The sequence below is a fragment of the Atractosteus spatula genome, chromosome 11 (genome assembly GCF_055471065.1).
Source record: "Atractosteus spatula isolate fAtrSpa1 chromosome 11, fAtrSpa1.hap1, whole genome shotgun sequence".
Classification (NCBI taxonomy): Eukaryota; Metazoa; Chordata; class Actinopteri; order Semionotiformes; family Lepisosteidae; genus Atractosteus; species Atractosteus spatula.
This window is the reverse complement of record NC_142716.1, coordinates 42,873,219-42,889,156: the sequence shown is the minus strand read 5'-3', so window position 1 is coordinate 42,889,156 and position 15,938 is coordinate 42,873,219. Positions and strand designations below refer to the sequence as shown.

Below are 15,938 nucleotides of genomic sequence, written 5' to 3'. Positions count from 1 at the left end.
ACACAATCCTCCTACACTGCTGTTTGACCACATTATTTAATCGTTTTCTGTGTTGGTGGACATTATATAAAAATAGAAAAATGTAATGAGAACAGTAGTGTTTTAAGTTTAGGACGGTTAATTCGCGATTATGATCACATATGAACCGCAAATCTGTTACCCGTTTTAAAAAAATGTGTTAAACGAACTGCAGAGATAGTTAAGAATTTGCGTTGTTAAGCCTTGAGAATGAAATAAATAACTGATATTTACAAATAAATGTTTTTTTTTGGGGGGGGGAGCTGAAAAGGAATTAAGCCGCAGCGTTTGGACAACTGTGTGCACCCCACCCCCAAAAGACCTATAAAATGTATTTGCTTCTGCAGCAGGTGATCGAGCGTCCCCCGAAAACCTGACGTCAAGACGAACTGTGAAGGCTCTGGTGCTCTGGAAACAGATGAGGCTAGGGACATCGTGCCGGTAGCTCCATCTGCGTTTCAAGCTGGAACCTACTGTACCGCAGAAGCAGCCCACAGCTGTTTCCCAGTGCACTCTCCTGATGGCATCAGGTAGTAAAATGAGATGAGCGCGCTATCGCTCCCCTTCTTCACACGGCAGCATAGAAGGAACGTCTTCAGATCAAAAAGGCTTTGGGTACAGGCGGCTTCGGTGCAGAACGACGAGTCTCTTTTGGCTCCGAGCTTTTAACGGCTATCTGGTTATATTCATTTAGACCGGCAAGATATGTTCGGAAACAAATAGTGACTTTGACATTTTTTTCAGGGAAGAGCACTTGTTACTTTTTTTCTTGGCAATAGCGTACCACTTCGAAGAAATCCTTCTTTAGTGTTATAATACGAGCTTTTAGCGCACAGGTGTATGATAAAGTAGAATACATAGAACCTTAGGGATTTGAAGGCAGAATGCTGGCATTCTTCGGATTTTTTGGCTTTTCCATAACTGTTAACCAACCAAAAAATGTTCAATGTATATTTTTTCCTCACTAGAATGGATTCCATGTGGCAAGAGGGTTTTGCATCCTTTTAACTAAAGGTAAGAAGTTGAATAAAGCACTTTTATTGTGGCTGTAACTTCTCACTTTAACACTTGTCAGCATGTACTGAACGATTTTTTTTCTGTTGCTATGGTGAAATTAACATACCTTCAAATGCAGGCTTTGCTCAATTCTTTCCTTTATTTTCCTCAGCCTCCGCAATATGTTCACTTACTGTAGGAGCGCACATAACTAATTTCGAAGTGCTATTTAGTTGAGATGTCATACTACTACGTTCGTGGACAAAAGAATCTTTTGAATTTTATTTCAGTTATAACTGAACCAAGACTACTTCATTTTACTGACAGTTTTAGTATTGTACCGTAGTTCACTGCAATGGCTTGGCTTGACATAATGCTTTGAAATGAATCGCAACAGAGAATACATTTATATACCATTCTCAGGTAAGGTTTTAAGAATGGAATGTACAAGTGAGAATTTAAGAAGGTTTTTCGCTTTTAAGTGTCCATGTTATTTCATTGCACGACATCTTCGTTGTATAAGATGCAATTAAATGTAAAAGTAAAACCTGTTCATTAATGATTCAATAGGTTATGACACATGGGGTTAGACTATATACTTTACTCTTAGTTTTTTTGCGCGCTCTGTGTGAAATTTTCTGGTTAGAAATGCATGACAGTTTTATTTTTCAAAGGCTGATAAAATAATCTTGAAAATGAATTTCGTGCGTCATCTTATTGTTCTGAAATATATTTAAGATTCTATCTAACGGATGAAAAACAATAATAATACAACCTCACAACCTCACAAAGAGTTACAATGCACTGGTTTGATTAAGTCTGGACTTTTTTGGATCATACTACCAAGGACTTGAATGCAATTGTCTGGACTTGAAAATTATCAGTCGCTGAAGATGCGGTTTAGACGGTCGATTTCATAGACCACTGTTTCTAAGTCTGGTCACTCTTTTCCTGGTTTACTGATAGTAATCGTCTTTACTTTTATACTGCACTTAAATTATTACAAACCGCTTTCTAATCTCTTAAAAATCATGGATATTTCTGGTACAAAAACTGATACTATTTGGGTAGGTTTTTTTTCCACCATTTCTTGAACGTTTTGGTATTACATCAATCAAATAGTGCATTAGGTTCTGTTTTTGGTGTTACTGGAGCATAAATTGAACATAGTGCAGTCATATCTAGATAATAGGCTACAAATGGGCAGACGTTTTTATGTTAGTAAGACCCTGAGTCATCATTACGCACCAGAAGGTTCTGTACTATGTTTCTAATACAATTGCTTACTTCAGAATAAGCCACTTTGAGGGTTCCAAGTTCCATATGTCTTGTATTCTCTTAAACCATAATTTTTGTTCTGTATCTCTTAAGTGTAATTTATTACAATCTAACTCATACTGTGTTCATTATACTATATAATATTCTTTCTTTTCTGGTAAACTTTTGAAATATTTTTGAAAGTGCATATATTTGCATGAAAAGGATGGTTTAACGAGAATACAGTACGTACAGGAAGATTTTTACTAAGCTATGTTTGCCTTTAATTAGAATAAGTAATACCTTGACTTGATATATATATACGGTATTGTCCTGAAATTCTCAAATAAAAAACGTTATGTTAAGCAGATCTTAAGTCAATTCTCTAAATTATGCTTGTCAGTGGGAGTGGAGAATGAATGCAAATAGTCTTGTCTTCTCCCAGGAGATTTATAGATCCCATGGCACACATTTAAAAAAAAGCAATCAGTGCAGATCACTACCTCGAACATACATCAGAAAAGCCCTCAAATTTAGCCTGCAGCAGTTATTTTCCAGATCTCTACAACTGTGTACTCTATGCAAAAGAAATACTGCAGCGCACTAATGGTATGTTTTCTCTAATCTGAGAATCATTTTCTATTTCTACAATGATAAAATCATGAGCTAGTATACCATTTCCTTCTATATCCCTCATTTACTATAGCTTAAGAGAGCTGCCATACCACTGACAGATGCCTGTAGTTTTCACTTGCAAGGTTGCCTGAGCTAAACCAGGCATATCAATTAGAGACTCCCAGTTCATACTGTTGCCTTTACCTTATTCATTGTATAATTACTTAATGATAACTGCTACTAATTGGAATAAGTTTCTTTGTACACTCATGAAACCAGTCCTTTATCAAAACAATGCTAAGAAATATCCACACAACCAGAATAATCTATTACATTGTTTAATTTTAAATATTGAAGTATTCACTCTTGTACTACTAATATTAATAATATAATTAACATTGCCTGCTGATATACAGACATAAGTATATATAAAGAAGACCCTCTCTTCATCTTATTTATGCAATGTCATAAAGAAAGCAATTCATTGAGTTTCACTTGTATGTGATTTGAGAATCAGCAGTTCCATTATACAGTACTCTATTCACTACCAATTTGTTTTCTATTAAACATTCAGCACTGAAATTGCAGTAAAATCATGTTGATCATTTTTTATTCTTCTGTAAGCATCATCCTAAAATAAATCTATTTTGCCATACGTGATTAGAATCTTTAAGTGTTGGTCATACTCCTCTGATATGCTGATTCCGCTGCTTATCTCTGCAGATAAACTGCCATTTATTTAAAATCTAAAGTATTTAGCATTAAGTATTTTTTTTAATTAAGGGTAATCAAGAAAACAATAAAAGTATCTGTGTTTGAATTCTTCTGGTATAGCCTTTGTTCTTAGTTTCTACATAATTCATAGATAGTTAAAGGCTGTGATTATGGTGCAGATTTTGATATGTACAGTACCACTTGTAGACTGTTAACATCAAGAAGAAAATAAAAATGTCACGGTATAAATCCCACTGCTACAAAACAGAACTGGGAAATAACATCATAAAAAATTGACATCAGATTATTCTATAAAGGTTGTATGCTGGTTAATATTGATGAAACCATAATTAAGTTGAAAAGAGAGTGTTTAATCCTCTGTGTTAATCCTCACTGATTAATATAATATTTTATATACTGTACCTGTGCCCCTGTATTACACTGTTTAATATAGGTTTTACATAATAGGTTCACTGAACAAAAATGCTTTGAAGTGGACAAAGAAAAGGAACTAGTAAGAAGTGTTTGATCTGGAAACAGATGCATGGAAATATAGGAACTATAGGAAATCAATACCCGGTTGGTTCTATGGGCTCATTCATGAGAGAGATGCAAGGTGGGATCCTTAGACACCTTTCCCAAGGGGACAAAACTCAGAAGGAGAATTTAGAGTAGCCAGTCTAACCTAACCTGCATGTCATTTGCATTTTGCACCTGAAAATCCATACAAACACAGGTATAACATATAAACTCCACACAAGTTGTGCTTGGCAGAAATAATCTGTTAACAACTACTAGACAGATGTAAATATTATTTTCCCCTACACGAGCAAGACAAAATAAAATCAAAAAGCACATTAACATTAAAATTCTAAATAGAAGGAAAAGATACTGGAAATGTTTGTATCAAATCTAACCAACAGAAACACAGTCAATTAAAAAGATACACCATGTCAGAGCTCTGAAAAACCAGTTTGGAATAAAATGAAAAAGAGCAATTTCCTCAACCCTTAATTGCACCAATATTAGTAAAAATTCAGAAACCCACTGTTAATAAATTGATTTTAGTCGTGTGCAGATTAGGCTTTTGTCAATAACTTTTAATATCTAGAGCACTTGAATGAAATAACTTACTCATGCAAAACTTATAGGTTTTCTTTGATCTATCCATACATCACATTTTTTAAAGTCTTTCCAGATTAGCAGCATCATTTTGGTAGAGTAGTGACCAAAATTGAGTACAACTATAGAGAATATCAACACATTAGGGTTTGCCACATGATATAAAGACCTTCTGCAGGGAAATCAGTACCACACTTTACCTTGAAATATTTACATTATATCAGCCTTTCCATATATATTCCACTTGGTCTTATAACCTGTAGCTTTTATGGAAGTCGTTTATTGACTTAATTGTTTTACACCAGCATTAAAGACTGTTGAGTGATCAGGCAACTTATCAGTCTTCTCATAAAGTGATAGGGCCTTAGGGTTAAACCTTGTGGTTTACCAGCCCAGTTAAGGTTTTCATAATTCCTAATCTTCTTACAGTTACCTTCCCATATATATAGCGAGTAAGAGAATGCATCTTAATTTGGTTATAAAAGTCTAAAAAGCATCAGAAGGCATACATGCTTACGAATGTCCACTGGTATATCAGTTTGCTAAAGCAAAGTGAAAATATGTCAGATTCTGGATATTTACTTAACCAACTTTATGTCATATTGTATTAACGATCTTGTTTCTTACCTAATTCCTAGGCCAATGTCATACATGAAGTATATAAACAACTGAAGGAAATAGGCAAAATGGATCCTGAGACTTTCTCTGCATTCCCAAACCTAACAGACCCCTGGATGTATGATGGCTTAATCATGGGAAATGAGTCTACGAACAACACAGGAGGCAAGACTGAAATCTTTCCAGACCACAACTTCGACAAGACAACCACCATGGTCATCACGTTCATGTATTTTGTGGTGTGTGCAGTGGGGCTTTGCGGAAACACCTTGGTCATCTACGTCATCCTACGCTATGCCAAGATGAAGACCGTCACCAACATCTATATCCTCAACTTGGCCATCGCGGATGAGCTCTTCATGCTGGGGTTGCCCTTCTTTGCCATACAGCTCGCACTTGTCCACTGGCCCTTTGGCCAAGTCCTCTGCCGCATAGTGATGACAGTGGATGGACTAAATCAGTTCACCAGTATCTTCTGCCTGACAGTGATGAGCATCGACAGGTACCTGGCCGTGGTTCATCCCATCAAGTCCACCAAGTGGAGGAAGCCCCGCATGGCCAAGATGATCAACTTGGCAGTCTGGGGGATCTCTCTGCTTGTCAATCTGCCTATTATTATCTACAGTGGCTTGCTGACAAAGAACAACACAAGCAGCTGCACCATAATTTGGCCCAATCCGCCAGAGGCCTATTACACAGGCTTCATGTTCTACACCTTCTTCCTTGGGTTCTTTCTGCCCCTGATGGTCATCTGCCTCTGCTACCTGCTCATTATCATCAAGGTGAAGTCCTCGGGAATCCGGGTGGGATCGTCAAAGAGGAAGAAGTCAGAGAGGAAGGTCACAAGGATGGTCTCCATTGTGGTGGCTGTTTTTGTGTTTTGCTGGCTACCATTCTACGTCTTCAATGTCACCTCTGTGACCGGCACCATTAACACCACACCCATGCTTAAGACCACCTTCGATTTTGTGGTGGTCCTGGGCTATGCCAACAGCTGTGCAAACCCCATCCTCTATGCCTTCTTGTCTGAGAACTTCAAGAAGAGCTTTCAGAATGTCCTGTGTCTTAAGAAGGTGGGAGGCCTGGATGATATAGACAGGAGCGACAGTCGGCAGGACAAGACCCGGATGATGAATGATGCCACGGACACTCAAAGCACACTGCTAAATGGAGACCTGCAGACCAGCATCTGAGTGAATGGAGGATTGCTAAGTTTAAAATATGTTTCCCCCCCTCCCACCACCAGTATGGAAATGGTTGATTAAGTGTCAGAACTTTAGTGATGGAAGACTTGCTGTACACTTACTGCACACAGTGGTACTCTGGGACACTTTGAAGCCTTTGTGTCTGATGCACCAGGCAACAGTGCACACCGAATAAGCTGTGTCCGATGTGAATGGTCCTGTACCCTGTGGTTGTGTAATACTTTTTCCCAAGGACAGTAGGAGGTTATGGGTTTCAACACAGACATTTTAACTTATTTAGAAAGAAAGATTAATAATTTATTCACCCGTACTGCTTTTTACTGTTTATACGGAGAGGTGAGTCTTGATCATTCAGAAATCACGGACTGCACAATGAAAACTTCTTTCACTGAATGTAAAGCAGTAATAGCAATTTTGGAAGTTTAGTCTTTCTAACGTTCAGAAATATTTAAGCATTATAGAGGTATCTTAAGAAAAGAATGTCAATTTAATAGAAAAAATGTTCTCAGTACTGCAAATTCATTTATAGAGATATTCATTATTTTGGGTTTTTATCTCAGGCCCCTCTGTGGAAGACAAAAATATATTTTTAAATATTTCTTCTATTTTAAAGAATACAGTAGCACTATCACAGCAGAAGAGATTTCCAACACTTATTCCAACAATAAGAAACACTACTGTATCCATGAAGTGGCTCTAATTTCTACTGTTAGTGTCATGGACATCTGAAGGGTGCAGCATTTTACTTTGCCTGTGGGTCTGTGTTATGGTGCATTGTTCTGGTTTAATCTGCCACTGTTACTCATACTGCTGAGGCGTGTAATTCAGGTTAAAAGCATTTGATGAAACCTAGAAAGGGTATTACCTTTTGACAACCATTTGTGTTCTGTTACTGCAGTAGGGCTGTACTTGGTCTGTTATCTGACACTTTTTTCACAAGACATTAGAATGTGCTGTCATCTTGTTTTGTAGTAGAAAATGCTCTTTTTCAGGTGCACCTTACTTCATTACCAAAGTTAGTTGCTCATGTTGTGGAAATCCACATTTTTATCCTGGGCAGGAGACGCTACCTCCAGCCTGTGTTAGACTGCAGTGACCATCTGGAATTATTAAATATAACATTGACGCATTTCAAGTATTAGCAATTCAATGTGCGTGTCCTGGTGCTGTTCTATGGTTACATGTAGCAGCTGATTAATTTTGCCAGGTGATCCAAGCCTTTTGGCAATGTACAAATGAGCTCACCTGCTATCTGGATTAAATTCTTGAACCAGACTATACAACCAGTACTGCAATGTGGAATAACGTTTAGATTAAAATTCCATTCTCAGTTAGGGCTGCTCTAATTTGCCATTAATAACAATTAACATCTGGGAAAATTAAATCCCTAGTAATTACACACAACAGTAAAAACTGCAATTCTCCTGTTAAAGCTGTATAGATGTTATTTAATCATGATCATGTATCTAAAAGCAAAGCAATAGCATTCTTTTTTAAACACAAAAGTTTTGTTTTTTTGTGCATAGTTTTCTGATGTTTGTCAATATATTGATCCATCCCGAGCAATTCATAGAGCAATGTTTGGGATTAATGTGGAGTGATAAGTTACACTGTATCCATTATTATAAAACAGCCTTTTTGTTATTTTACATGTACACTATGCTTATAAACACAACTTTAAAATGCTTATTTAAATTAAAAAGCATACGTGGAAAACTTGATTGTAACTTATACTGTCAACTGTTAGCTTTTAATCCTTTAACTCTGTAGAAAAATAGTGATTATTCTGTCTCTCAGAATACTGAGGAACTTGCAAAGTATTATTATAATAATGCTAATGGATGTGATTTTTAAACATCAAAATAAAGGGCCTCCGAGAGAGAATCAGTCTGGAATAGAGGATCAAAATGTGCAAAGAATTTATCAAGCACAAAGTCAACAAAAAATGTACTTTGATAAAAAGGAATAAATGATGCCACAGGGCTTAAATGCTATTGATACTATACAAGTAGGCCACTTTATTTCCTTTGATATTATTGCTATTCGCTGGTGACCTCTCCACAGCAGATTGAAAATAGATGGATTGTTGCTATTGGTATTATACATATGGCTACATTTCTAAAAAGATGTAACCACAAACCTCTATCTCCTCGCTGTGGGTGAACATTCTCTTTTAAAATCTAGTCCTAAAAATGTAGTCTGTCCTGAGGTGACAAGTGTAAAATACTCCATGTATATAAAGCACTTGTATGATAAGTAGAATTTGGTTAATATCTTACTGATTTTCTGTTAAAAGATGAGTTTAAACCAGAAGAAACTGAAAGTGTGGACAGGAAAAGAAACCAACAGAAAGACAGTGCCGATTGTGATTCACTCTATGATGTACAGTATATTTACATCTTTGTCTAGCTTTTGACTTTTTATGGGAAGCTGGAAGTTTTAGGCCATCTTTCTGGGTGTGGAGAGGCTGGCAATGTGGAAAGATGTTTTTGTACAAGCTTGTGTACTAAAGGTATAAAAGAATGTTCCAGCCCAAAATGTACTGTTGTGTTCTCATGTCCCTGAGATGGTCTCCTCAAAAAACAACAGAAAGGAGAAATAATGTTGAAGAACAGGACTTCCATAGTTATGTTAGCATAGGTTGTTCTAGTAGAGATCTAGTTCACTCAGTAAAAACACTTTGCAAGTTCAGTTCTCTTTCTCCTCCCAATCCCTCTAATATTTGTGAAGGGCTAGAACATGTGCTCTTGAGTGCAGCGTTCCTACTTAACAACTATTTGTCAACTATTCTGCCGAACTTTGATAAATGGCAGGGACCTACAACTTGTAAATTGTGCCTTTTATTGTCTGGTACTCCTCCCTCAAGGAAATCCAGAATCATCACTTTTTTGTTTTGCTCCATTCCCCCCCTTCCGCATTGTTGCCTATTGTTTACACAATTATTGTGTTTTTGTGTCTGGAAATTATCATAATAGACTTGAGAGTATGACCTGTTTTCCTGCATTCATCATTATTCTGTTTCTCCGGCTACATCCTGCTCTTGGGTTGGTGTAAAATTCTTTACCTCTAATTGTGAAAACATGCTTAAATTATTTGATTGTTGCAAGCAACATAAGACTTTACACAATATGCTCTTTCCATCTCTAGTAATTGAAAACATTAATGATAATGCATTGCATTTAAATGCATTGAGCTCCATGTTCTGTCTCGAAGCTTGCTGTTCAATATCTGCTTTAATGTATATGTTGTTTGTATTTATTGTTTATTTAATCTTTTTGAAATTGCTTGTTAATCTGCCTTTTTTTTTAAAAAAGTGCATTGCCTGGAAAAACCTAATTGTAAATCCTAAAATCCTTCTAAAAATCATCGCACACTGCAAGTGCTTCTTCACTTTAGTTAAGCTCAAAGAATATATTTTAATAGAAACTTATTAAGAAATCATTTGTAATGAAGCTGAGTTGGAGACAGCAGAGTGCTACATGCCAGTGAGTGCAGCTGACTGAAATGCTGCAATATTTCTCTTTTTTTAATATAAAAACAAACTAACACTTTTTACTACTATTAACATTCATGTCATGGGAGAATTCTACATACTGTACCAGTCTATATATATTTATATATCCCAGAGGAACAGAATACCTGTGCCATGTAAACAAGTAGGATATAAGTATACAAAGCAGTTGGACACAGAAGTGAACTGAACAGGAACATTTTTTATGTTGCAAAAACAGCCTAACCCCTCTTTAGTACTCTTATTAGATTTCTTCTTTATCTCCTTATCAGGTCAAACAGCAGCTCTGCTTCCAACTCTCAAACAGAAGCATTCATTGTTTAAAGTCCAGTACAGAATCCAGTCTCTGCCGATCTCCTCCTTCCTCTTACCCAGAGGCCTTATTCTTCTCTCTGTCCTTCTCCCATCTCGCCCAGGGTCCTCCTTCCTCCTCTCCTCCTCATCCTCCAGGAAGACTGTCCTGCTTCTCTCTGATCAAAATACCACCAGGAATGTTCCATCGAGATCCAGATGTATTTTACATCTACATATATTTATATAGATACTTTTTCTAAAATAATTAATAGAGTGATAAGTTTATATAAAAACTGAGCCTCAAGGAAAAACATTGACTTTAATATTTACCATTTGGCTCCAAGATTGCAAAAAAATCATTGCAGGGCTGGCAATTCTATTTATTTATATTTCCCTCCATCACCATAGGAACAAAAACTAGTTTTAAAAGCCAGAGGACTGTGGCAATTAAAAAAAGGGCCAAGGATTGGGCCTGGATACCCGCAGTTGTTTGTGTAATGAAGTGTTTTCCATTCCTAATCCTAAATGAATTCTCCTCCTGACTAGGTGTTACTAGTAAGTATGAACTAGTCCCCTGGGTTGACCCCATCTGTACTTATCATTTTTAATTTTCATTATACTTGGACTCTCAGTCCTTAAGTATATAAACGGCATTGCCTTGGTTCTGGACTGAAGATTTTCCTTCTCAGTAGAAACTACGGGACCAACAAAAACATCAACATAAAAGCACCAGATTATTAGGATTTTCACAGGATCTATGAGTGAACCAAAAAGTAAATTGCACTCATATTGTAAACATTTCATTGTGTATTTTGATGCTGAAAATGCATTCACACACAAGAGAACAAAGATTTGTCCGCGATTATGTACAGGCTTTTAGCATCAAAGCAGAGCAAAGATTCAGAATGTGAAAATATCTTGGTTTTGTTCAAATCTCTCAAAGCTTCATTATTAGTGTGCAAATGGCATACATCAGAACAGTGGAGTGGGAAATGAGCACTTTATGCATATGTATGGAACATTTATAATACAGAACCTATTACTTGTGTTGACTTCATTTCAGAACTTGGCCAGGTCTGTGATCTAACCAGACAGGACATGTTTACTTCTCTCCTTTCATCTCTGTTTTTATTATTCTTTCATGGTTTAATGCACCACACTTAAAGGAATCACACAATTTACAGACAGGATGTCAGCTGGATTAGGATAGAAAGCCTTTGGGGAAAGCTAATATTGGTTTAAGCCCTTGTGGAGCGGAACTCATACATTTTAGATTTAGATAAGGACAAATCTGTTATTCTGACAGCTGACGGTAAGCAACATGCCCTAGGTTTATCATAGTATCTCTATGGATTTTGATTTTAAAAGACTTCTCTTTATTTTGCACATCACATACAGGGTATCGAGATCCACAAATGAATTTTCAAATTTTCCTGATCATAATCAAAATTCTTTTTCAGAATCTGTTTTTATTTCCAGCAACACATCAGAAGTACCCGATTCCCTGTAGCACTCTGCAATATTTTGTAAAATACCACTTTTCTTATATAAACTTTCTTTTGAAACTGTTGGAATAATTGTCATTTTTAGCTGTCCGTTTTTAACGGGCCAAATGTTATAGCAGAAAATATTTAAAAATGTTGTGTTTCAGTGTTTAAAATAATAACTTTTTTTTCGGTCAACCCAAAATTGATATGCTATATATATGGGAAATAAAATAAAAGATTACTTTATTTCTCCCTCTTCTATTTTCCATTCCACGCTCTAAAGGATGTAGGAAAGGTGGTAACTACATTCTACAGGAGACTACCTAGCTTATTAGATACTTCATTCATACTATATTGTGGAGCACAGAACTCGATATATAGTAATATAATATGCCGCATGATTTTTGATGTATTAAAGATTATACAAGAAAATCATACAGCATATGTCATACTGTATACTGTATGTATACTGTATTAACAACCTTGATTTGTGCAGACAGTGCTGTTGATCCCATCTAAAGTCTGTAAGACAATGGGAGTATTAGATGTTTATGTGTTTTTATTGGCTTGTTCACATTTCATGCAGATATCCAATGAAATCTTATGTTATTGAGGTATGCAAGCCTCCCAGATTGTTTAACTTGATCATAAGACTAGCTTTGGACCCCTGTAAATGCTCAAATATGACATACCGTGCTTAAATAAAATGGAAAATTACCCCGCCACTCATCTAAGAAACTTTAAATACATATGTACAATATATAGAGAAAGATTTTAAAACAAAAAATATTGCTGTATTTTGTTTTATTAAGCTAAGGGTTTAAACTATTGAGACTTTGGCCTCATTTACAAGGGAACATTGAAACAATGAATGAAAATGAAAACAATGAGCAATTAGATGTATAAGAGCTGTAAGACTCACATTGTGCAACCAGACAGAAGTGAAATAAGAAAATATAGATTAGTGCCTGAGCATTTAACATAGCCAAAAACATACATGAGGGAGAAAGCAATTTTTTTCTGATTTCACAAAATACAATTGTAATTGTAATCACACTGCCCGAGACACACTGCAGAGGCTCCAGGGAAAGGACAACTTGTGTAGTTCATTCTGTGCCCCTGACTCATTCAGCCCCTGACTGACTCCTGCCAAATGCTCATCACACACTGAACTGCGCTTCTGTACAGTGAAAAGAACTTACACACTGTAATTCTGCTTGTCTCCGATATGTGCTCCTGCCAAATGTTTTTGCTTTTGTAAATATGTGAAATGATTACGATTGTTATTAGTTGGAAATAAAAAGGCACTGCATATTACAGTTTGTGAGTGTCTTTTTCCTGTGGAGTTTTACATTTATCAGAAAGGACTTTGTTCAACATTTATCAGAAAGGACTTCTGATATTTGCCCAAGCTAGCAAATCTAAAAATCACGAGGTAAGCTACAGCACTTCCAGTACCAAGGTTAAGCACAGCTGAAAAAAATTGTATATTTGAGATCTTAAGGCTGGAATCATAACTACAGACTCATAATTAATATAGTATGTTCAGAGACTACACAAGGCACAGGCTCTGGAGTCTGGCTACTCTTTTCTTCCCTGAAAAACTTCATTTTATACCAGACTGTTAGTAAGCAATACTATTCTCAAGCAAACAGCAATCCAAGTGGCTGCTGTTTCTTTTATTATTTGTAATACCATCCAGAACTGTTCTGCGTCTGGATGTTTGCTTTATCGCAATATTAAAACATACTTATTTGAGGTTTGCCTGCTTCACAGTCCTTGTCATGCTCACAGGCTGATATTGTTTTCTGCTTACCTGTACGATGTAAATATTAAACAGCTATTATGCTCCCCTTTAACTGTGGACAGACAGTATCTCAGGGTCGAGGCACTCTTGCTGCTCATTGGGTTTTTTATGTTTGCATATTTTGCTCAGCTCAGTCTCTTTTTCTGATACACCTGTTATTTTTTATCCCTGAATAAACTTAAGACAGGCTTTCATCGATGCATTAATGCTTTGATGGAAATGTGCAAGTCAAAAGAGCAGAGGTAGTCCCTTGTGCTATCCATTATTCTGCTCTGGAAGGTTTCCAGGACTACTCCAGCAAGATACCAAGCCAAGTGCAATGCTCAGGGATGTTTGTAGCCCATTATTTATTTAAACTCCTATTATTGAATTTCTAGTGCCACCTATTGAACAAATGCAAACAGTTCAATTAGCAAAAACAAAGAACGTTATGCATCCAGAATTCTGAAAGATGTATATGATGTATAAATATTTCATTCCAAAATCACATCTTGTGGCATCTGTAGGTTTACGTAATGATTTTCCCAGATTGTAGTTTCACTCAAGATAAGGCAATACTCAACTTCTATTTATTTTAGCCCAGATGTTTTCTTAGCAAAAACAAACAAGACTTCGCAATTAGATCCATATTATTTGCTTTTTCTCATGTTTTAGAAAGCTAGACTTACATGATAATTTACATTAATTAATTTAAATGTAGCTGGAGTGCTGGCACCTGTGTCCTGGCTAAATCCCCCTTGAGACTAGCCAATCTAAATTCCCCTTTTAATTCACCTCTTAGAGGGAAACTGCAGAGCTAATTTTATATTCTGGGCTCAGCATTGATGAGTGTGTTTCAAACCACGGTAAATGTAAAATGATAATAGTAACTTGTAAAACTTCCAATTTATATCACCAAATTGACAAAATGTCCCCATATACACACCGCCATGTTCTGCGATACAGAACAAGGCAACAAAACCTCCGATGAGGTGAAGCGGCCCTGTGACATTGTAAAGAAGCAGACTTGTGATGACATCTCTCTTAATCCAACAGAAATATTGTTCTTTACTTCAAGACGGTTTTGCCGATAAAAGGAACTTACATGTTAACTATGTATGCAGATCCCGGTAATATATCTGCTGCACAACCTGTACTTTATTTGCTCGCACATCCCTTTACATTAGTCATTACAGTGACTAGCGAGCAGGAAGGGCAGCATCACGTCACAATTCGTGGGGACTCCTGCTCTCACATGTGGCAAGACCAAGGTTTGCAACAACATGGCGATCTATAGTGCTTTCACAGAGTTAACGATTTGGTGTTAATTCAAAATTTGTTACATTTTTCTATACCATCAATGAATTTATTTTGATACCAAGATATTAGGCCTGATATTTTGTGTTCTGACGTATTAACAAACTTACAGCATTGTAAAAAATGCTACTGTCTCGTGAAGAACTAAAAACTGTTATAAACTGTTACAACAGATTGGTTGCCATGGGTGTGCTGTACTGATGATTGAGAAAGTAGGTCCCCTCTTCTATATAAAGCACTTTGGGATCCATCTGGATAAAAAGAAACTGCTGTACAGATGCAAGTGATTTGTGTGGTTATTCGTATAATTATCTTTAACACACTCAACATTTTTGGGAAGGAAATACTGATGCACAGATCCAAGGGCACATCAAAGCAGGTAGTTTCCCCAGTAATTTTAGAAACCATTGAATGCGTGACAATTACAAGGTCTATTAACTGCATGCATCGATTAGATAAGTCTGCTTCTAATGAATGTGTCATCATTTGAAAAGGGCAGATCATTTCATGGCGAAGTGGAGTTAATTCAGAATGATTATCTCAAGGGATAGGACCCGCATAATTACAGGCCTGGACGAAATGCATATGTCATTATAACTAGAAAATTCCTTCAGTAAGTGTTTCATTATCTCAAATTAATATGATTTTTGGTCACGGTTCATAAATTATTTTAATTTAATTTGATCCTCAGTGACTAGGAAGACTGAAATTTCTCGCTTCCTCGAACAAATTTCATACTTTCAGCGTGGGAGGGCTTCGTGCGAAAACAAACTGTTTTCCTTGATCTTGATTTTTAACGAATCAAGATAATGTCTTAGACTTCCTTTAAACTCCCGTTTCGCAATGTCAAGTAAACAGATGTTTTGGAATCATTCAAAAGAATCAGAAAAAAACACCCAAAATCTATACAGTCTGATGCAGCGTTTTAAAACTTAAATTTTGCATCGCTTAGTGGTCTCGTAAATGATCATACATTTAACATTGTTAAATGCACCCAT

General features: G+C 36.4%; 1 protein-coding gene across 1 annotated transcript; it reads left to right on the top strand.

Moving 5' to 3' along the window:
* Positions 1–436: 436 nt before the first annotated feature.
* sstr2a (somatostatin receptor 2a) lies at positions 437–13,157 on the top strand. Its single transcript, XM_088928089.1, has 2 exons — positions 437–1,032; positions 5,361–13,157. The coding sequence occupies exon 2, from the start codon at positions 5,409–5,411 to the stop codon at positions 6,531–6,533; it is 1,125 nt and encodes a 374-aa protein (XP_088784215.1). The 5' UTR covers positions 437–1,032; positions 5,361–5,408; the 3' UTR covers positions 6,534–13,157.
* The last annotated feature ends 2,781 nt before the right edge of the window (positions 13,158–15,938 follow it).

What these genes read in the sequence shown, in the direction of transcription:
- sstr2a (XM_088928089.1), top strand. Translation starts at nt 5,409, where the DNA reads ATGGATCCTGAGACTTTCTCTGCATTCCCAAACCTAACAGACCCCTGG.